Below are 21,565 nucleotides of genomic sequence, written 5' to 3'. Positions count from 1 at the left end.
GGCGAGGTAGGAAACTGGCATGGCTCAGCAAGGACCTGCTGAGAGAACTGAGGGTGAAGAAAGGGGTGTACAAGCTCTGGAAAAAAGGCTGTGTCACCTGGGAAGAATACAGGGATGCCGTCCGGACTTGCAGACGTGGGATCAGGAAAGCCAAGGCGCAGGCAGATCTGAACTTGGCAAGGGACGTGAAAAACAATAAGAAAACCTTCTACAGGTACATTGGCCAGAAGAGACAGGCCAAAATGGGTGTACCTACCTTGGTAAATTTAAAAGGAGAACTGGCTTCAACAGATGAAGAGGAAGCTGAGGTGCTGAATGAGTTCTTCACCTCGGTCTTCACTGGTGGCCAGGATTTTAATCTTTTTCACGTCCCTAAGTCTTGCACCCCCATACCTCTATGTGGGGACCAAGGAGGTAAATCCCTCCCCACTGTAAGGGTAGAGCAAGTCTGAGAGTGCCTCCTTAGACTGAATGAGTACAAGTCTATGGGGCCAGATAGCATGCATCCCAAGGTCCTGAAGGAGCTGGCTGAGGTGGTTGCCGAGCCGCTCTCCATCATATTTTGAAGTCGTGGCTGCCAGGTGAGGTCCCAGATGATTGGAGGAAGGGTCACGTCACTTCCATATAGAAGAAGGGGAGCAGGGAGGACCCAGGGAACTACAGGCCAGTGAGTCTCACCTCCGCGCCTGGGAAGATTTTGGAACAGATCCTCTTGGACAACGTGCTCGATCACATAAAGAACGAGCATGTGATCCGAGACAGCCAGCACGGCTTCACCAGGGGAAGGTCATGCTTAACTAATCTTGTGGCCTTCTATGATGGAGTGACAGCATTGATCGATGAAGGGAAGGCGACCGATGTCATTTACCTGGACCTGAGCAAGGCCTTTGACATGGTCCCCCACCACATCCTTATCTCCAAATTGGAGGGAAGTGGGTTTGATGGGTGGACAACTAGATGGATAAGCAATTGGTTGAAAGGCCGCAGACAGAGGGTGGTGGTCGATGGCTCTATGTCCAGGTGGAGGCTGGTAACAAGCGGTGTCCCTCAAGGGTCTGTCTTGGGACCGGTGCTCTTTAACATCTTTATTAATGACATCGATGAGGGAATGGAGTGCACCCTCAGCAAGTTTGCTGATGACACCAAGCTGAATGGTGCGGTCAATACGGTGGAGGGAATGGATGCCATTCAGAGGGACCTTGACAGGCTGGAAAGCTGGGCTCGTGTGAACCTAATGAGGTTCAACACGGCAAAGTGCAAGGTTTTGCACTTGGGCTGGAAGAACCCCAGGCACCTGTACAGGCTGGGAGGAGTTGTCCTTGAGAGCAGCTCGGCAGAGAAGGACCTGGGGGTCCTGATGGATGGGAGACTCAACATGAGCCAGCAGTGTGCTCTGGCAGCCCAGAAAGCAAATGGGATCCTGGGCTCCATCAGGGGAGGGGTGGTCAGCAGGGATAGGGAGGTGATTGCCCCTCTCTACTCGGCTCTTGTGAGGCCCCATCTGGAGTACTGTGTCCAGGTGTGGAGCCCTCAGTACAAAAAAGACATGGAGATTTTGGAAAGGGTCCAGAGGAGGGCCACAAAGATGATCAGGGGGCTGGAGCACCTCCCCTATGAGGACAGGCTGAGGGAGCTGGGTTTGTTCAGCCTGGAGAAGAGAAGGTTGCGGGGTGACCTCATTGCAGCCTTTCAATACCTGAAGGGAACTTACACCCAGGAGGGGAGTAAACTCTTTGAAAGGGCTGATAATAGCAGGACACGGGGAAATGGTTTTAAGTTAAAAGAGGGAAGATTTAGGTTGGATGTTAGGGGGAAGTTCTTCACTAGGAGAGTGGTTAGGCCCTGGAACAGGCTGCCCAGGGAGGTTGTGGATGCCCCGTCCTTGGAGGTGTTCAAGACCAGGTTGGACGGGGCCCTGGGCAACCTGATCTAGTAAATGTGTATGTTTGGTGGCCCTGCCAGGCAGGGGGTTGGAACTACATGATCCTTGAGGTCCCTTCCAACCCGGGTCATTCTGTGATTCTGTAATCCAGCTGGATGCTATGCATATTTGATATTTGTTTCAAGTTCGTGAAGAACAATCTTTGGTTGTGCAGGTGACTTGTACTTTCTGTGTCTCATGACAATGTGAAAGTGGCAAAAAGTCTGGTGTCCTTAACATTTACTGGAAAGTAATGCTCTTTTTTTTTTTTTTTTTTCTTTTTTCTTTTTCTTTTTTTTTCTTGCTTGTTTTGTTACTAAGTAATATATACAAACAAAGTATACAAAATATCCATTGAATCATAGAATGTCTTGGGTTGGAAAAGATCTTACAGTCTGTGTGGTCACAACTCCTGTCTGTGGGCAGGGTTGCCACCTGTTATATCTGGCTGCCCCAACTTCAACCTGGCCTTGAATGCCTTCAGGGATGGAGCATTCACAACTCTGGGCAACACATTCCACTGCCACATCACCCTCTGAGTTTAAAAGACAATAACAATAACAAACCTCTAACATCTGTTCTATATCTCCCCTCTTTTAATATAATACTATTCCCCTTTGTCCTATTTGTATCTGCCTGTGTGTAAAGAGTCAGTCTGCCTCCTGTTTATAACATCCCTTTAAAGCACTGGGAGGCCACAGTGATATCTCCTCTGAACCTTTTCTTCTCCAAGCTGGACAAACCCAGCTCTCTCAGCCTGTCTTCCAGCCCTCTGTTCTTCATGGCTTCCTGCATCCACTCCAAAAACTTCATGCTGTTGTTGTCCATTTTAGAATTTAATTGTTTCACATCTCCACTATAAAAGACAAGTGCTTTGGTTACTTTTTGCATGGAAGTTGCTAATGTGACAAACTAACTTGGGATTAAAATTTCCCCCTTGGTTGTGGGGAGAAGGAGAGTCCTCACTTTTTTCTGCTGAGTGAAGGGAAATCTGTGTTGCAGCTGTTTGTCTAATAGTTGGGGTTGACACTTTCTAGTGGTATAGAAGAGGAGAGTGTTATAACTGGCTCTGAGATTAAACTGTCTGGAAAGGCTGTTGAACAACAGAATCACAACAGAAGTGGATAGAGTGAGGAAAACTGTTTATAGACGTACACATTCACATCACAATTGAACACAGTTGAAAGTGTTCATTTGGCATTCTGGGCTGCAAATCATCTATGTAGGAGAATTACAGCTTCCTGCAAAGTAGTGACATTCTTAATCTCTGTATGGGCAGGAGCAATAACTGATAGTTTTCTTTGATATGTATACTTGTTTTCAGGTTACAGCAGTCCTGAGCATCATCGCTGATGATCACTAATGATCATTTCACCAAAAAGATCCAAAACCTCTTACTTTGGTTGTGTATCTATGTGGGTTTCCTTGGAGGGAACAGCAAAGGGATGTTACTAGTTCTTAAGACATTCATGGCTCTTTTTGAAGAAGAGTAAAGTAACAGATTCCAAAGTGCTCCTAACTCCTCCCATCTGAATAGAATTACTGGCACCCCTCTTGTTGACACCTGCACTCACAGCTGTACACACAGCTCTACATGGGAAGCACAAGCTGTCTGCACAACCAGACTGTTCTTCAGGAACCTGAAACAAAGCTCAACAGTGCTTTGAAAGCTGTTGGATCACTAAACAAAACAAAACCAGTACAACAACAAAAACAAAACAGAAAATTTCACCTTTCCTTAAACCTGAAGAAAAACATTCTGTGAAGACGTATTTTCACATTATTTCATAGTGCTTCTTATTTTATATGTTTTAATGCTAGAATAATTTACCATTAGTCTGTAACTTCTGTATTTAAAACTTGCTTGAATCTATTTCAAACTGCAGAATCTGCATGAGGACACTTCTTGCTGTTTTTTGGTTTTTTTTTGAGTTGTGCTGAAAGTGAAGTTAAAAAGGAAAGACAGAGGTTATTGCTAATGCTATGTTTCCTACAGCAGCTAAGAGTAATAGCTGTATTCTTACTTTAATATCCGTAACTTGTGCACACTTCTGATTGTCGCACGCTCAAACACAAAATTGTCTTCTACCTGCAGAAAAAAAGTTGAGATACTGGGTTAGTATGGGTGAGTGAAGGAGAAGAACTCAAGAACTGGGGGCCTTAGCCTAAATAGTGTGTGCTGACTGTGCATGTAACCTGTGTTACTGCTGCATGAGTCAGTTCTTTTTTATTGCTGGTCTGATCTCTTAAAGATTACTTATGGGATGCTGTCTTTTGTTGACTGCTGGTAAAAATAAGACTACAGAATAGAATTCAAGTATAATGATAAGTGTCCTGTTAAATTTTGTCAGCTATTCTAGTATGGACCCATCTCTCTGTACAGAAAATAAAGGCTCCTAGCACTCTATAGATTCCTGTTGTAAACTGAATAATGAAGAAAAAAAACTTGTTATTTATATCAAGTTACTTTTAGGTCTTATGTTCCATGTTGAGGCCAGAAGAAAAATGTGGAAAACGTCTTCATGCTTTTAGTAAAGATGATTTTTAAAAAAGTCCATTAGGAAGTAAGAAATATCCATTGCTTCTTTGGAAGAAGCACATTAACTTCATCCCATTCAGACCAACACAGTTCATATCCAGTCACTTAAGAAACAATTTTCTACTCTTAGTTGAAATCACTGTTAGCGGACACCTGCTACATTTGGATGGCTTTCTGATGAGGCCACCTGGGATACTTGACCCTTCCTCTATCTAATTGTGCACTTAAGCATGTTATTTCAGTGGTGAATTACTTTTATTTACAAGAGAGATGACCTGCCTTTGCTTGGCAGCCATGCCAGCTCTCTCTTTCCCAGTTTATGCCCTTGGGCTTTGTGAGGCCTACTCTATACTCATTGCTGGTCTCACCACATACTTGCTTCCACTGTCTTCTAGCTGCATTAGGGCCTTCCTAAATGAGACTTTACACATCTTTGCTTTTGAAAGCTGCCTCTGTGTGAGACTCTAGTTTTCTCAGCTTTTCCCTAACTTGCTCTATTTATCCCAGTCCGGAAATAGAATCACAGAATGGCCTGGGTTGAAAGGACCATAATGATCATCTAGTTTCAACCCACTCCAAGAGCTCCATGTCTTTCCTGTATTGGGGGCTCCAGTCCTGGATGCAGTACTCCAGTTGGGGCCTCACAAGTGCCGAGTAGAGGGGAACAATCACCTCTGTCTCCTTGCTGGCCACCCCATTTTTAATGCAGCCCAGAACACAGTTGGCCTTCTGGGCTGTAAGCACACATTGCAGGCTCATATCCAGCTTCTTGTACACCAGGACCCCCAGGTCCCTCTCCACAGGGCTTCTCTCAAGGAGATCTTCCCCCCAGTTTGTATAGATAGCTGGGTTTGCCCCAACGCAAGTGCAGCACCCTGCACTTGGCCTTATTGAACCTCATTAGGTTTTCATGGGCCCACTTCTCTAGTTCAGGTTCCTCTGGATGGCTTCCCTTCTTTACAGTGTGTTGACAGCACCACTCAGCTTGGTATCATCTGCAATCTTGATGAGGGTGCACTCAATGACATCGTCTGTGTTATTCATGAAGATGTTGAAGAGCACTGGTCCCAGGACTGACCCCTGAGAGACACCACTAGCGACCGGCCTCCACCCTGACACAACCATTAATCACAGCCCTTTGGCTGTGGCCAGCCAAACAATTCTTAATCCACCATTCTTAGTCCATCCTTCAAATCCACCCCTATCTAATTTAGAGAGAAGGATGTAGTGAGGGACCATGTCAAAGGCTTTGCAGAAGTTCAGGTAAATGACATCCGTCGCCCTTCCCCTGTCCACCAAAGCTGTCACTCCATCATAGAAGGCCACCAGATTGGTCAGGCAAGATCTTCCCTTGGTGATCATGGACACCTGTATTTCCTTTGCCATATAACAGAAACAGGGGTTGAAACACTTAAGAAAGGACAAACGATATGCCAGTAATGGAGGCAGACTATGCTTTAATGTGAAGAGCACTTACAATTTACTATGGCAAGAAAATAAATATTCATGTACAAGAGTTCTTGTCAGCAGCAATCCACTTCTGTACTGGTCAAAATAGGCTTGCTATAACATTGCAAAGTGCTTGAAAGTTTTGTCTTTAATCTGCTTTAAAGCCCATCTTTTTTTGCTTTCTAGTGTTAGAGTACTCTAGAGCAAAAGCTTTTAGTGCTGTTTATATGTGTATGTGTAGGTATATACGTACTAAATCAGGAGTGGTTGTGGTCACTTCCCCTCTATCACTTCGATAAAATTATAATTCAGAAAGATGCTACCACACATAGGGAATTGAAGGTATTTCAGAGAGTTCTGAACTTTTGAATAACATTGGGCTTGCTTTTAAATCAGGCTGACTCTCAAAAAGACCAAGAATCATTAGATGACCATGCAGGCACATCTGAAGGTAAGAATAACACTGATTATCAGCATTATAATTATAATGGATTAGTAGGTCAGCAAGCTCTTTTACTGCCTTCTAGCTTAGTGCATTCATCTAAGAAGCATGTGGAAAAATGTCTTCCTCTGTGGTGCTGTGGCCCACCTTAAGAACATTTGGATGTCTTTGGATAAAATGATTTGCTATTGATTTTACTAAAAAGCTATCCATGTATATTCAGAAAATAAGTACCGCAGTGAGATGTTGTTTTACTTGCACTCAGTAGCTTTAATGAAGTATCATGGTACAAAATTATGTACATATCTTAAATTGCATTTGTTTGCCCCTGCTTACTTCTTTCTTTTTTTTTCCAAAGTCTCAAGTGTAGCACACATTTCTGTTCAGGCACGAAGCAGTCTTTTAAGACGTCCCAGGATAGGAAAAAATAGCCAGGAATCTGGAACTGAAATATCCCAAGGAGATGACGAAAATACTCCTCACACATCAACAGGCAGGTAAAGGAGATAGTATTTTATTGTTTTTTATTCTTTTGTCTAGGCAGTCACCAACTATAGTAGTAGTACCATTGCGGTAATCTTCTGCTTTATTTCTGCTTTGTTTACTTGATTTTAAAATTACTGCAAATGAAGCCTGTTATGAGAAAAGACAGTGAAACATCATATGAAGAATTAGAGCACCAAAACATCAGTTTCTGACAGCAGATATTGGAAATAACAATAATGAAACAGTGAGGCATTAAATTGTATTTACAAGCAGACTTTGTTCTAGTGTAGGTTCGTCATTATTAGAGTAAAACTGTCTATACACATACAGCACAGATTATTACAGTAATATAACTTGATGTGTATCTGCAAAGCTATGCACATTCTGGGAGACCTCTCTGTTTTTGACCTCTTGTTATGCTTGCATATTGCTGTAAAACAAAATCTGACTGGGGTATGTATAAATATCTGCTGCAGGCTAGAACTTCCAGCTCACACATCTAAAAGCTTTGAAGTCATAGAGGAAGAACCTGAGGTTGATGTTGAAAGTGATGAGGAAATGGTCACTGCAGAAGAGTACCTCAGTTCATCAGAAAATGAGCTACATACATCACAATCCGAGAAGCTGAGTGAGAAGGAGGTGAGATGGTTTCTAACAGTCACAGTAGATGACTATTCAGAGCATTGCTACAGTTTCCTTTAAATATGTTCCTTCCTGCCTTGATCTATGTGATTCTGTTCATTTTTTGCACCAATGCTTTGTTGAGTCGCATATCTGAGAAGCTAAAGATTATACAGAATTACTGACAATGGAAAATTGTTTTAAACTTATATGCAACAGGTGTGCCATTGCTTGCTGTTTGAAGGAAAGGGCTGTCTATCTCTCTGTGCTGAAGTAGCTTCACATCATGTGCAGGTTTTGGCACAGTATAAAAGAATATAAAACTATTAGTGAGCATGTAAATCAGAGCTGTGAAAACAGTGAAAGGTTGAGAGGACAAGATGTATGAGGAACAGCTGAGATCCCTTGATTTGTTCAGCCAAGAGAAGAGCAGTCTGAGGGGAGGCCTCATGGCAGCTGCAGCCCCTCATGAATAGAGCTGAGGGACAGTGCTGATCTCTGCTCTCTGCACCCCTTCTGCCACCCCCCTCAGTGACAGGGTCCAGGAGAATGGCATGGAGATGCCTCATGGGAGGGTCAGGTTGGGAATTAGGAAAAAGTTCTTCACCAGAGGGTGGATGAGTATTGGAATGGGCTGCCCAGGACAGTAGTCACAACTCCAAGCCTGTTGGAATTCAGGAAATGTTTGAACAGTGCTCTTAAAGGTAGGGTTTGGCTTTTGGATGTTCCAATGTTATGTCAGGTGCTGGAACTGATAACCCTTGTGTGTCCCTTCCAAATCATAATATCTTGTGATTTTTTTGAGGTAGATTACATTGTTTCTTCAGCCAAAAAAAAAAAAAAAAAATCTTAGCTTGTTTATTGAAATAGTATTCTTGATTGATTTGAACTTCTCAAATATTGCAGAGAACTGGAGTAAGGTCAAGGTCTGATCCAGTATCTCTGAAAAAAGGGGAAAGGTTTAATTGAATAAATCAGCAGGTGATGTGCTTCACTGACAACTGTTGCCTCTCTTCCTTCTCACTGTAAAGCTTGCTTGACTTTATAGATAGAAGTTGGAATTGAACAAAGTCTTGTTACTGTATGCAAGCTTAAGTTCAAATCTTGGAGTATCTTCAGTGCCTAATGATGCCTCCAGGATTTTATATTCTTAGTGATTTCTGAGAAGGTGGATAATAAGCTGTGCTGGGTTCATTAGCTTACATATCAGGGAGTTATTGTAGCATGTGTGCTGCTTGGTTTGGCTGTTAATCCCATACTCCATAGTCAGAAATTTAGGACAACATCAAGCTAATATGCTGGATTAGTAATTGCATAGCTACTGTGTACTGGGCTTACTATAGACTTGATGGTACCTGAATTAGCTGCTTTTCTTATCTAAGGTACAAACTTAGAACACATACACTGTTACTGATGGGGATAAGGCTTGGAATAATCTTGACTTAAAAATATAATTTTTAGGGAACTCCATCTGAATCTCTTAATGGGGAGGTAGCAGAAGAAACTGCTAAGACCTTAGTTATGGCTGAAGAGGAAACTGCAAATGAAGTCCTAGGTGGTGAATCAAAGTTGCAGTCTAAAAGTCAAGAAGAACCCTTAACACTGCTTGTTCCATTAATCCTTGAGCCTACAACAAAACCTTCAGAAGATGCTGTGTCAGAGGAGGTGAGAGAATTCACACAACAAAGTGTTGTTTTTCCTTCAGAATGCATGTACTTTGCTGTTTCCTCCTTCTGCTATGTAACAGTTGGGAGGAGGCCCCCACCATTGTATGAATTTCTTGGGAGATGCAATTATTATGTGTCACGGTTTTAACGAAAATCTACTTGCGTCCAACATGTTCATGTAACATGACTACTTGCATACAACATGTTCCGTCTGTGAATAGGGCAAATTTCTTTTCGTTTTCTGGTAGCTCATTGTATGGTGGTGCCTCTTTAGCACGTGATACCTCTTCTGTAGGTGATGTTTCAATTTTTTTACTCTCAGGCCAGTCCATGATCACTTCTAGGATTCCAGGACGGCTGAGTTTTCCCATTTGAGGTCGTTGTGTAATTAATGAAATCCATTTACTCCAAGTGGCATCAGTAGCATGATGGATGGAAGGAACCTGTCCCTTAAACATCCAGTTTATTACTGGCAAGCGAGGTGCTAGAAGAAGCTGGACCTCTGTCCCAACTACTTCAGAAGCAGCCCGAACCCCCTTATACGCGGCTAAGATCTCCTTCTCAGTCGGAGTGTAGCGCTCCTCAGACCCTTTATATGCTCGACTCCGAAATCCCAGGGGTCGGCCTCGAGTCTCTCCTGCGTCTCTTTGCCACAAACTCCAAGTGGGACCTTTCTCTCCAGCAGCATTGTAGAGGATGTTCTTCATATCCTGTCCCGTCCATACTGGCCCCAAGGCCATGGCATGGGCTATCTCTTGTTTTATCTGCTCAAAAGCCTGCTGCTGCTCAGGACCCCATGAGAAATTATTCTTCTTCCTTGTTACCTGATAGAGGGGGCTCACTATGTGGCTGTAGTTTGGGACATGCTTTCTCCAAAAGCCCACTACTCCCAGAAAAAATTGGGTCTCTGTCTTGTTGGTGGGCAGAGACATAGAAGTGATTTTGTCAATCACATCTGCTGGGATGTGTCGACGTCCATCTTGCCATTTTATGCCTAAGAACTGGATTTCCTGGGCAGGCCCCTTCACCTTGCTCTGCTTAATGGCAAAACCAGCTTGCAAAAGAATTTGGATTATCTGTTTTCCTTTCTTGAAAACCTCTGCTGCTGTATGGCCCCACACAACAATATCATCAATATACTGCAAGTGCTCAGGAGCATTACCCTGTTCCAAGACAGCTTGGATCAACCCATGGCAAATGGTTGGGCTGTGCTTCCACCCTTGGGGTAAACGGTTCCAGGTATACTGAACACCTCTCCAGGTAAAAGCAAACTGTGGCCTACATTTTGCAGCCAATAGGATGGAAAAGAAGGCATTAGCAATGTCAGTGGTGGCATGCCCCTGGTGGTTGGTCAAATTGGAATACATTCAGTTCACCCCAGAGGGCACATAGCTGGGATCGGAGAGTGTTCCGATCGAACTGGACGGCGCCGAACTCAGTCTGGAGGCTGTTGTACTTCCACTGGAGGGTGTCGCGCTCGGATTGGAGGGTGTTACACTCGAACTGGAGGATGTTATTCTTAGACTGGAGGGTGTTATGCTCTGACTAGAGAGTGTTGTGCTCGGACTGGAGGGCGTTGTGCTCTGACCGGAGGGCGTTGTGCTCGGACTGGAGAGTGTCATGCTTGGACTGAAGGGTGTCGCACTTAGGTTGGAAGGCATTGTGTTTGGGCTGGAGGGTGTCGCGCTCAGACTGGAGGGCATTGTACTTGGACTGGAGAGTGTCGTACTCAGACCAGAGGGCGTTGTGCTCGGACTGGAGGGTGTCGAGTTTGGATTGCATACTCTCATTCTCGGCCCTGAGACTCTCTCTCTCAACCTTGAAAACTTCCCTCTCAGGAATGGTATTGAATAAGGCCCGATAAGCATTAGCTAGGCCCCAAGTCATTTGTGCCTTCTTAGATCTGCTTGAGCCACAACATTCCTGTCTCAAATATGCGGTCAAACTCTCAGGATTCTTTAAGTGTTCAGGAGTAAAGCTCCACAACGCTGAAGATGTCTGTCTTTTAAAAGTCTCTCCAAAGTCTCTCCACACTCCCTGCCATTCAGTATTCTCTGGTTCTAGGGAAGACTTCCTCCAGATGTAACAAATGTAATAAATCCAAGAACCGATAAGTAAAAAGAGTCAACAGTAAGTTCAGGGAGATTGACAGTGTGTTCAACTGGGCCAACTGGTCATTCAAAGACTGCTTAAAGGATGCAAAGAAAAAAGGAGGAGCACGCTCAAAAACCACCATTTCTGTACTATTAGTTGCATTAGTTGCTCCCTCTGGAGCTGCATGCAGATACCAAGTAAGCATTGCTAACCATGCTTTCAATTGATTATATATTTCTATAGCTCCAAGGAAAAAGTGGCTAGCTTAAGCATGGTCCAATATGTTTGGAGCATCTCAAAAGAGGAACTAATGACACGCAGTCCCTTGTAAAACAAATTTACTAGAGAAAACATTTTTTTTCCTTTTTTTTTTTTTTTAATTCTCCAATAGAGAGAGAGGAGAAAAAAAAAAAAAAGTAAAAAAAAAAAGCAAAGCTCAACAGTATTTACAAATATCCTGGGGTATTGGCAGTCCACCTGGACTTTCAATGTCAAGCTCACAGGTGCAGAAACGCAAACCTAAGATAGCTCCTTAACAGGAAAAAAACATTGTAGCTCTGTTAAAAGCTAAAAGAGCAACAGAAGAAAAACAGAAAAATAGCAACTCAATTTTGCCCACATTCTCCACCAAAATCTGTCACGGTTTCAACGAAAATCTACCTGCGTCCTTGACAGGGGGCCATGGGCCCCACAGGGGCCCTAGGCCGAAAGGAAAAGTTAATTAGGAAAAGAACAGAGGCAATGATCTAAGGAGGCACACTTATTTACTAAATACTATATCAAAATACAGGATAACACAATATAATACAATATAATTGAAATTAAGCTAACAAATCAAGCAAAATAGGAGAGAGAATGAGTCCCAAAAACGAGAGGCCTACTGTTAACTCTAGGCAAAACGGCTGAAGGCTCCATCACACTCCTCTGAACACCAGAACTCGAAAGACGTCAGTCTAGCCTGGGAGTCAGATAATATAGTGTCCAGGTCCCGTGACCCATCTCTCTGCTCGTGTTGTTCTCTGGGAGATGTAGTCTTCTTCTGTAGGTTGCACATTCAGTAAAATTATTCATGCTTTATATGATGTTATGATGTGGAATACTGATAGCAAAATTACAAAATTATTAAACCATGACATTATGCCAGATAATGCAAATCCATTAACAAAATATACTGCCATTTCTGCTTTGATATGCTGAAGTGGGGCATATGTTTGCAATACCAGCAAGATAAAAGAAAGCAAAAAGAAATACTTTACTCCAGTTTCCCTTGGTAGTAATGAAACAGCTGTTTCTCTATGAATTATTTGTTGGATATATCTGAAAGCAACATCTATATCTTATCTAGTACATCTTCAGTGATTGAGTGTACAAAGCAATTAATTATTGGTAAAGTCCCCTTCTGTAATGTGGGTTTTACCATTGGTGGTTTTGAAACACTGGTATTTTTCCCTGGGTATAATTTCAGAATATGTGTACTCATTTTTTATTTTTTTTTTAATTAGTTTGAATACGAAAACATGATGGAAAACTTTAAATGTCAAATGCAGTTCACAAAATAGTTTTGTGCAATGAGGAGGAGAGGGTTGGTTAGTTGACTGTATATGCAGTAATGGAAACCATTGAATACCAAAATATCCTCTGTGATTGCTAGCTAAGGTTAAAAGTTGTTCATCCTCTTGTATCTTATAGTAATAATTCCTTTGGTTATCTTGGCACACCCTCAGGTTTTAAATGCAGATGATTCAGAAGAACTGACTGAAGAAAGTGCATCAGTGGAAAAGAAGGACACTGAGGAAGACAAGCAAGAATCTGAAGAAAAAAAATCGTCCACTGAAAATGTAATTGCTTTAACACCAAAGGAAGAACTCTCAAACAATGGCCTACCAAACTCTATTGAAAATGAAGCAGTAGAAGAAGCTGCTTCTGAAAACGTGGCACACAAACCAGCTTCCTCGGTGGAAGATCAAAACGAGGAAGCAGAGCAGAACTCACAGGAGGCTTCTGTTGCTTTGGGTCAGAGCTCTTTGATAGTGGTTGAACTGGAGGGTGTTTCTTTTCAGCAGCCTTCTGGACAGGAAGGACAGAATAACCAGACAGAAGAGCACTTGGAGGAGAATGCTGAGAAGGCAGAGCAGTGCACGCAGACAAACCAGTACACACAGACGGGAGCTGAGCGTGCGGCTGACAGCAGCTCTGAGGAAGCAGAAATTGAAGTACCCATTGTGGATAGGAGAAACTTGCGAAGAAAGGCCAAAGGCTACAAAGGTCCACCCAAGAAAAAAGGAAAGCCTGCCTAAAATAAATCATTAATTCATCTGTTTGCACAAAGAAAATCCCTACTTTGTTATTTTGTGTAAAACACCAGGTTGTAACTAAACCATATAGGACACAGGACATTTAAAATAAATACTGGGTTGGACTTCCTTTTGAGATTCACCGTATTTGGTCAAAGTTTCTTAAATTTTTAACCAGTACACGTTGATCTTCTTCAGAGTATGATAGTAAATAGCCATTCTCCTCCTTTTATAAAGGATACATGCTAAATAAAGTTGTGCTAGGAAAAGAACAGTTTGCATATTTCAGGTTTCAGTCTTGGAAGGAAAAATGAAATGTGAAATTCTGGCTTTATTAACGTAACTTCTGTGAGGCCATTCATCACAAATTATTTTAAAAGAATTTAAGACATTCTAGCGTTCTGCTTCTCTCCACAGTAGAGAACAAGAAACATCACTCCTCTCTTCTTGTTAATTTCCCACAGGCTTTTCCAGATGAGGTAAAAGAATGTCAGATTGCAATTCTAGGTCTCAAAATATACAAGTTATAACTCTGTAGATCAAAACAACATAATGTAGCATCTGTCTTTCACTGGAGTCAAACTGGAGAGAATGGCCCTGCTTCTGACTCCCAAACTAGCAGATTTCATTTGCTAATGACTTGAAACATCTGAATTACCAGTAGGAAAATCAACACAGCATCTACCATAGCATACACCTAAAATGAAGTTCTTTATGTGGGAAGATTTAGAGATGCCTACACAGTAAAACTGTATCCCTCTGTGAAGCTAAAGTAAGAATCTACTTTATGCCTATAGTTCAGGTGTACTTATATAGTATTTTAGCTGTATAAGATGTATTCTTACTATTTATTTCACCTATTGAAGTTCAATCCTATTTCTAATCCATTTTAAAGAAGGCTTATGTGGGAGGTGTTGTTTTTGTTGTTGTTAGACATGTGTATTACGTACATTTTTGATTCAAACTTTAGACTTCAGAGTGGATGGGATAACTGAGTTTCTTGGATGGTGAGCATAGTTGTAACTTCCTGTCAGTGTGCAGTTGCTTCTCATGAATCCTGTGACTGATAAACATTCAAGATATCTTACCTGATTCATTGTAAACACATTCAAGGGAACCTTAAGAATTCCTAAAACTAATTAAACATTTTCTATAAGGCACATGGGACAAACTTGTTACCAATAGTATGATTTGTCTTATAATGCTAAATTACTGTAAAAACAAACAGCCAAACTAAAAGAGACCCACACACAAAACAGACATCTGTTGCATTGCTAAGGATGGAATCAAGGGTTGATGGTTTAAGAAATGCAGATTGTATACAGTTTATAGTCACCCATGTTCATTTGTTAAAGCAACCTTTACTTAGTACTGATCTGTTAAGTACTTCAGTTGGTACATGTATTCACAGTCGCAAATTCTGCTGTCCATGAACAAGTGAGAGCTGCTTATTTCCTCTAGGTGGAATTTTTTTATGCATATGTTTGTCAGTTGTATTTCCTTGTAAGGTCAGAAAACCCTTTATGGGAAGATTATTTAACTTTTGATATTTCTTTTCATGGCTGACTTGGGACTAGTTTCAATTAGTATCTTCCTCTTAGGATGCTTCTATATTGAATGCAGGAAAAACTACAACAGAACTATTAAATGAGGTGAGTCTTTGTTACTGTTGGAAGCAGTCAGCTGTCTGATCAGATTCCACAGAGCTGTGAAAAACTGAGCTAAAATTCACAGCTTTAGATGGACTCTGGAGTAGCTGGCTGTGTTAGTCTGGAGTGCCTGAGGTAGTAGCCAGTGGCCAGATTGTTATCTACCTATTGTGGGCAGTCCTGGTGCAATTAACAGTTCTAATAAGCATTATGGTCTTGAAACTTAGAAATAGTTCTTAACTGTGATCACAGCAGTACTTTGAGCTAGAATGGAGCGTATTTCTGTAATAACTTCTTGGGCATCAGTCATCTTGCAGTAAATACTGAGTAGCCAAATTGAACTACTGATTTAAATAATAGTTTGTATTGTTGTGCTGATTGTCCAATTGGAACAGTAGTTTAATAGCCTATACCTTCTATTGCATTAAAGCAAGGCAGCTTACCTGACAACTGTATTGACTGAAATGTTTTACCTTGAGGAAAAAAATGGTGTTTTATGCCTGGACATTTTTTCTTTGGTTGGTTCTCTGTATGGCTTCCTACCATTGAACTACTAAAGAGTTTAAGGTCTTACCATACCAGCAGCCAGTGATTAAAACATCAAAGTTCAATTGTTTGTACCAAATACTGTTACAATATGCCATGGACCTGCGTATGTATTATTTTTGAGCTTTATTTAGCCAGGGAATGGAGTTTAAAGGGTCTTTATTTGTGACTTTCAACCTTGCACTTGAATAGTGAATGGTTTTGTGTTTGAATGCATCTCTTGTTAAAATGTTTCTCTTGTATTGCTTCTTAATTTCTAACAGAACTTGCTTTGTTTCACCCAGTTCCTTTTGGTCTCTCCATTTCATGCAGAATTGCTGTTTGCCATTCTCACGTTCCATAGCCCTTTACATTAAAATGCATATTTATTGCAATTTGGTTTTGTTTTAATCAAGTCATACTTCTTTTCCATTTCATTTGTGGGTGTCTGTAATCAAACTGATCATGTAGAACCTATCAACTCTACTAGGATGAAAACAGCAATAAATACGCCTAAGTTTCATCCTCTCCTCGAGTGACCATTAAAAAATACTATTACCAAGGGGATACTCTTCTATATTTATTTTCATGAATGTGGTGTTCGATGTTTTTTAAACTAGTGTTTATAAATGCTATGAAAGATGTGATGCTGTTCTAGAGTACTGTACTTTGAGCTAGTGAGCGTGTTCGGAATTTTCCTTTCTCTGTATTGTCTTGGCTGCTTTTGAAATTTTTTGAAACATTAATAAAGCTTACTTTGTGATTTATTTCTAAGTATTCGATCCCTGTCTGCTCCGCGGGAGGCATCTTTTAAAGTGGTTCAATTCACTAGAAGAAAACAGTGTCGTTATATTTGGTGTTATTTTTCAATCTGTTATCTTGCAATCTGTCTGCTACCGAAGATCTTTAAACGCTGTAAGTATATAAATTGAAAAAGAATTCCTGTACTTTTTCGTTTTAAGTACCGTATTTACTTAGCTTGTGCATCTTACAAATAGCCTATTCTTCAGCTCTTTGAGAAGTACGCTTACCATATGCATTTTGCAGTTTCCATCATCCTGCGTTGTTTATATAAACTTAACCAACTCTCTGTGTAGTATTAAAATGTAATTTGGTTGGCAATAATTATATTACTCAGCCAACAAGCCATGTATTTACAACGCAAAATGTAGTAGTGCTCTTGAGGCAGCTGAGTTTATTTATGTTATTAAAGTGCATTAAAAGCTAATGTAACATTTTGACAAAATGTCCTCTCCCCAAGCAAATTACACACTGGCTTGTGACCTCCTTTTAGTTTTGAATCACTTACCACTGCAGGAACAAATAAACAAGAACCGTAGTAAGTTGCAGTGCAGAGTCCAGGCCAGGGGAAACTGGTGAACTAACAAAGTGGAGCTCAGTAACAAGGTGAAGAAAATTCCATTAAACTTCCTAACTTTTATAAACACTCGGGGTGGTCAAACACTGGATCATGTTGCCCAGGGTAGGTCACCATCCCTAGAGATAATTAAAACCTGTCTAAAAGTGGTCCCTCAGACCACTAGAGTTGAGTCCTTCTTTAAGTAGGATGTTTAGACAGTTTCAGCAGCTCCTTTCAAATTTTATCATCTATCTGCCATCATCTGATACTCAGACTGCCTATTCCTGTAGCCTGTTGCAGGTATGGCAGGTGCAGGTAGCTGCCTCTTTTGTGTTTAAAAACAATCCCCCAGACTGCGTGGAGTACTATGTAAAAATAGGAATAAATGGTGCGTATCAGTGTGTGTTTGTAGTGACAGATGGTGCTTAGTTAATCTACTACTAAATTCTTGAGTGGAAGAAGTCAGTGTAAAAGCAGCTTGTTTCCTGTGTTCTGAAGATGGAAGCTAAATATACATTACCAGCTGATGCTTGTGACTTTAGTTTCACTTTAATGTTTCTTAAAAGCACCCAAGATAGCTACAGTGAATTGTAATATCAGTATTGTTATGCCGCTCTTGCATTCCAGCCTTCTGATATTGAAAGGAATATTACAAACAGGAGGGAAATCAACTTTCTACACAGGCCAGTGGTGTAGGGGAATTGTTTTAAACTAAAAGATGGAAGATTCAGATTGGATGGCAGGGGGAAGTCTTTCCTTGAGAGGGTGGTGAGGTGCTGGCATAGCTGCCCAGAGAAGCTGTGGATGCCCCCAATGCTGCAGGTGTTCAAGACTGGTCAACCTTGCCTGGAGCAGTGGGTATTACAACCCATTAATCCTTGAGGTCCCTTCCAACCCAAGCCATTCTGTGATTCTAATACACTTCCCTTCCTGCACTCTCACATAGCACCTGTGATCTTAAATATCTGCCTAACTTCAGCTTTGCAGTAACTCATCGCAGGTGATAATGGCTGTATTTCCTGTCAATAGGAATGTGAGCTAAATATTTATAGAAAATAACCCAAGCCGCTTGACTGCTACTCTACAGTCATGAAGGTTAAGACAAAATCCATAACATAGCAAAATATGAAAATTGAATCTCTTTATTTGGACAATGGTGAGATAGATAACTCAGATTTTAAATACAACAGTCTTTTCTGGCACGCTTAAAAGGTCAGCATGGTTGAAGGTTTCAGAGATCTCCCAGAATTGCTGAAACTCCCCCTGATGTTGTAGAAAGTGGTGTCCAGTGTGTAGCATCAAGCAATTTAGACGAGCAGAACTGCATTAATACAGCCATCGTTTTCTGGATTGTTAGTGACTTGTGCATATTTTCCTAAAGAGAAAAGGAAATTAAAAGTCATACAGTAAATTACTATTCTTCCATTTTGAAAACTTAATCCACAAGCCCCCTTGGAAGTGGAAGAAATTCCTGCTTCAAAATTGAATGCACTGTGAATCTAAATGCACTTTCTGATGAGCTGCAAACCAGTTCTCAAAATATCGTGATCAGGCTGTCTTTGTAACATACCCAGAACCTCAAGGAATTCATAAACATCATAGGTTCTGTCACAGTCCAAGTCAGCCTCACTGGTAAAAGAAGTTTGTCTGATTCAATGAAGGTATTTGTACACATGACTTTCATTGAAAACATGGCATAATCATTCATAATTCACATTCCTTTTTCTGGGTTCCACCTAATTTGATGTTCAAAGTGTGAACTGAAAGCCTAAGATTAAAACTTCTTAAAGCTGTCCTGCAGTTGCTTCTGCTACAACCAAAACTCAACAGGGATTAATTATGACAAGACACGGACTTCACAATACACTCAGGCAATAAAGACTTAAAACTTGTTCTGCAGTGCTACTAGATTAAGTACTTACCCCAAATAACTTTGCCCCCTTGCGTCACAAGACCAAGTTCGCTCACGTTCACTTCAATGACGGTACCTTTGGTAATTACACCCAGACTTGTATACAAAGGAGAAGAAGGATTCTTTTTTACACCAAGGATAGGCAGGCAAAAAGTAGCTTTAAGTTCAGGATGTGTCACATGTGCCTTCTTGAAACGTAAGCCCTGTAGCACAAGGTGTTAGAAAACATTAGTATATATACTTCAAGTCCTCAGAGCTAATTTAACATTTCTAGCATTACGTCCTCAGATTTATACATTTTACGAGACTGGGAAGAATGAAACAAGCCAGAACATAGAAAATTGCTTGCTTACTATAGAATGTTTGTTAAAGAACCTGATTAATGACAAGGTTAGGTGCTTTTTTTTTTTTTTTTTTTAAATGGGTAGCTTCAGAATGCAGCTTTTTTAACAGACAGGAGGGAGTACATGAGCCTGACAACAGAGCTGCCCCTGCAGCTGACACAATCATAGCAGCTTGAAAAAGACAGCAGCTTCTGAAGTGCTTCTGCTGAAGATCTTCCATGCTAATTTGAGAGCTCATGGCTTAAACTTATTGATGTCATCTCAGTTATGTGAGTCAGGATGTAAATATTCCAATGCAGACTGCAGGGCTACCTCCAGCTAGTCTAAGTTCAGGTTTCAGAAAGGAAAGCAATACAAACATTCTAACTCAGTAGTAATCAAGTGCATTAGCACAGAAGGAAGTTCCTACATAAAACTTCATTTTACTTTACCTCACTTACTAGGATGGTCTAGATGGGTCCCTTCCATCCAGAGCCATTCTGTGAGTCCTTGCCAAACTCAAAACATATAAGTTAAAATAATTAGTACCTAAATATTTGAAAGTTTCAAGAACATTACCATTGGTCGAATGAATCGCTCATACTTCGGAGGTTTCCTGGTAAAGCCATCTCCAACAAAACAAACTTTTGTAACCATTCTCTTCCAGGCCTTCTTCTTTCTCTTTCCAGTACGAATCACTTTTAAAACTTCAGTCTCTCCCTGTGCACGGACCTTTGGCACAGGAACCTCCCATTTGCCCTACAGGAAACACAACTGTCATTAGGTATGTGCCATTTCTCTATGAGACCGGACAATCAAAGTATAAAATACAATTTAACTAATCAGAGTTGCTGTAAACCACGTATTTTACGCAACTAATAGCTACTTACTTTAATTAGCATTCAGGTTTATGGAAATCAACTCTTTGCACATGCTTACTTTGCTCAAGGCGACTAACCTATTCAAAGTTTTAGCTTTTGCACATCAATGCTTAGACCTCACCTGCAAGCTGCAAGCCACTTAAGCATCAGTAACACAGTAATTATGGTAGTATGGAGTGGTAGTGATTACCACGAGAAATACTAAGTATCTGAAATTAATCCATCTACTTACAGCTTTTTCTTTTCGTTTCTGTTTGATCATGTTAGAGAGAACCTTAGCCCGGGACTGGCCCTCTCTGTCCAGCAGGTACGCTGGTACAGCTCCTTTAGGAGTCTTATCCTCATTCTTTTCCTTTGTATTTCTCTTTTCGTGCATTTTAATTCTGCAAGGAGAAACAAACAGTATTAAAATCAGAAAAGAAGCAAATTTTGAGATGCAATAGCTTAGGTTGTGCCTATTCAAAATATTCCCTAAAGTTAACACAGCATTTACATTTGAGGAACAGTGCCTACATACTTTTCATAGGAAGGCAGTAATTTCTCTTAACACAACAGCTGACAGACTAGAGCCTGCTCAGTTTGTTCAGACCACAGTATAAGACTCTTACCAATGAACTGGCTTAAAGCAAAGTACAGACATGGGCAAGCATGTCCTGTAGTCATGCTGTCATCAGACTGAAAGCCAATATACCACTTTTGTATTCTGCTACGATTACATAATTGCAATCACTACTGCTAATTAACACATATGCTAAGGAATGCTTTTAGGAACAGAGTCATTCATTGCAATGGTAAGGGGAAAAAAAAAGAAGAAAGAGGCACAGAGAAAAGAGGCTATCAGAAGTGTCTTAAGCACTCTCTCCCACAATTAAGCAACATATAAGAAGTACAAGGCTGTCTCGATCTTGCAGACACAGGGCACCAGCACGACGCTAGGACAACGTTACTCACGTCTTCTTCATCTGGATCTTCTCGGCGTGCCGCTGTTTGTGGTACAGCTTAGCCTTCAGCCCTATCATCTTCTTGGCCTTCCTGGAGCGCTCGTGAGGCTCTCGCCCTTCTTTCTTCCTCTTCTTCTCATGGTAATCCAGCCGATATCCGTACCGCTTGCGGTGTAGCTCGATGTACTCGTTCTGCGGCTGTGGGCATAGGGTAAAGTGTTTAGAGCCTCACGACAACGGGACGAGGCCGGGGAGCACCACAGCAGCGCGGGGCAGCGGGGCCACCTCTGGTCCCGGTCCCGGCCCCAGCCCCAGCCCCAGCCCCAGCCCCGGTCCCGGTCCCCATCCGGCCCGCCGCGTTCCCAGCCCCGCTCTCACCATGGCGGCCACACGTCGTCCTCCCTCCTCGCCGCTCTCCCGTGCTCAACCAAAAGGCCTGTTACTTCCTCCGGCCGCCCCCA

The 21,565-nt window shown here is 41.5% G+C and overlaps 2 protein-coding genes across 3 annotated transcripts in view; one reads left to right on the top strand and one right to left on the bottom strand.

The window, feature by feature from the left end:
• The window catches only part of FAM169A (family with sequence similarity 169 member A), a 39,735-nt gene extending 23,281 nt beyond the window's left edge, over window positions 1-16,454 (top strand). Inside the window, exons 9-13 of one of the 2 annotated variants that reach the window (XM_015848864.3) lie at window positions 6,306-6,360; window positions 6,710-6,848; window positions 7,314-7,476; window positions 8,920-9,123; window positions 12,944-16,454. In XM_015848864.3, the coding sequence (XP_015704350.3) occupies window positions 6,306-6,360; window positions 6,710-6,848; window positions 7,314-7,476; window positions 8,920-9,123; window positions 12,944-13,516 (1,134 nt within the window). In that variant the 3' untranslated portion in view covers window positions 13,517-16,454. The remainder of the gene's footprint in view (window positions 1-6,305; window positions 6,361-6,709; window positions 6,849-7,313; window positions 7,477-8,919; window positions 9,124-12,943) is intronic. The other variant, XM_085530317.1, reaches the window with a different exon arrangement.
• A 1,719-nt stretch (window positions 16,455-18,173) lies between these two features.
• Window positions 18,174-21,541, bottom strand: NSA2 (NSA2 ribosome biogenesis factor). Its single transcript, XM_015848858.3, has 6 exons — window positions 21,483-21,541; window positions 21,115-21,302; window positions 20,396-20,546; window positions 19,862-20,041; window positions 18,970-19,162; window positions 18,174-18,422 (listed from the first exon to the last, which is right to left on the bottom strand). The coding sequence occupies exons 1-6, from the start codon at window positions 21,483-21,485 to the stop codon at window positions 18,355-18,357; spliced, it is 783 nt and encodes a 260-aa protein (XP_015704344.1). The 5' UTR covers window positions 21,486-21,541; the 3' UTR covers window positions 18,174-18,354.
• Between the last annotated feature and the right edge of the window lie 24 nt (window positions 21,542-21,565).

Source organism: Coturnix japonica, chromosome Z, assembly GCF_054131305.1.
Source record: "Coturnix japonica strain WE chromosome Z, WE-NBRP24, whole genome shotgun sequence".
Lineage (NCBI taxonomy): Eukaryota > Metazoa > Chordata > Aves > Galliformes > Phasianidae > Coturnix > Coturnix japonica.
The sequence above is the reverse complement of the archived record's forward strand: the minus strand, read 5'-3'. Positions and strand labels throughout refer to the sequence as shown.

What these genes read in the sequence shown, in the direction of transcription:
- NSA2 (XM_015848858.3), bottom strand. An exon ending in AGCGATTCATTCGACCAATG is followed by an intron (nt 19,163 to 19,861) that starts GTAATGTTCTTG and finishes CTTGTGCTACAG; the next exon opens with GGCTTACGTTTCAAGAAGGC. An exon ending in AGGGGGCAAAGTTATTTGGG is followed by an intron (nt 18,423 to 18,969) that starts GTAAGTACTTAA and finishes TTTTCTCTTTAG; the next exon opens with GAAAATATGCACAAGTCACT.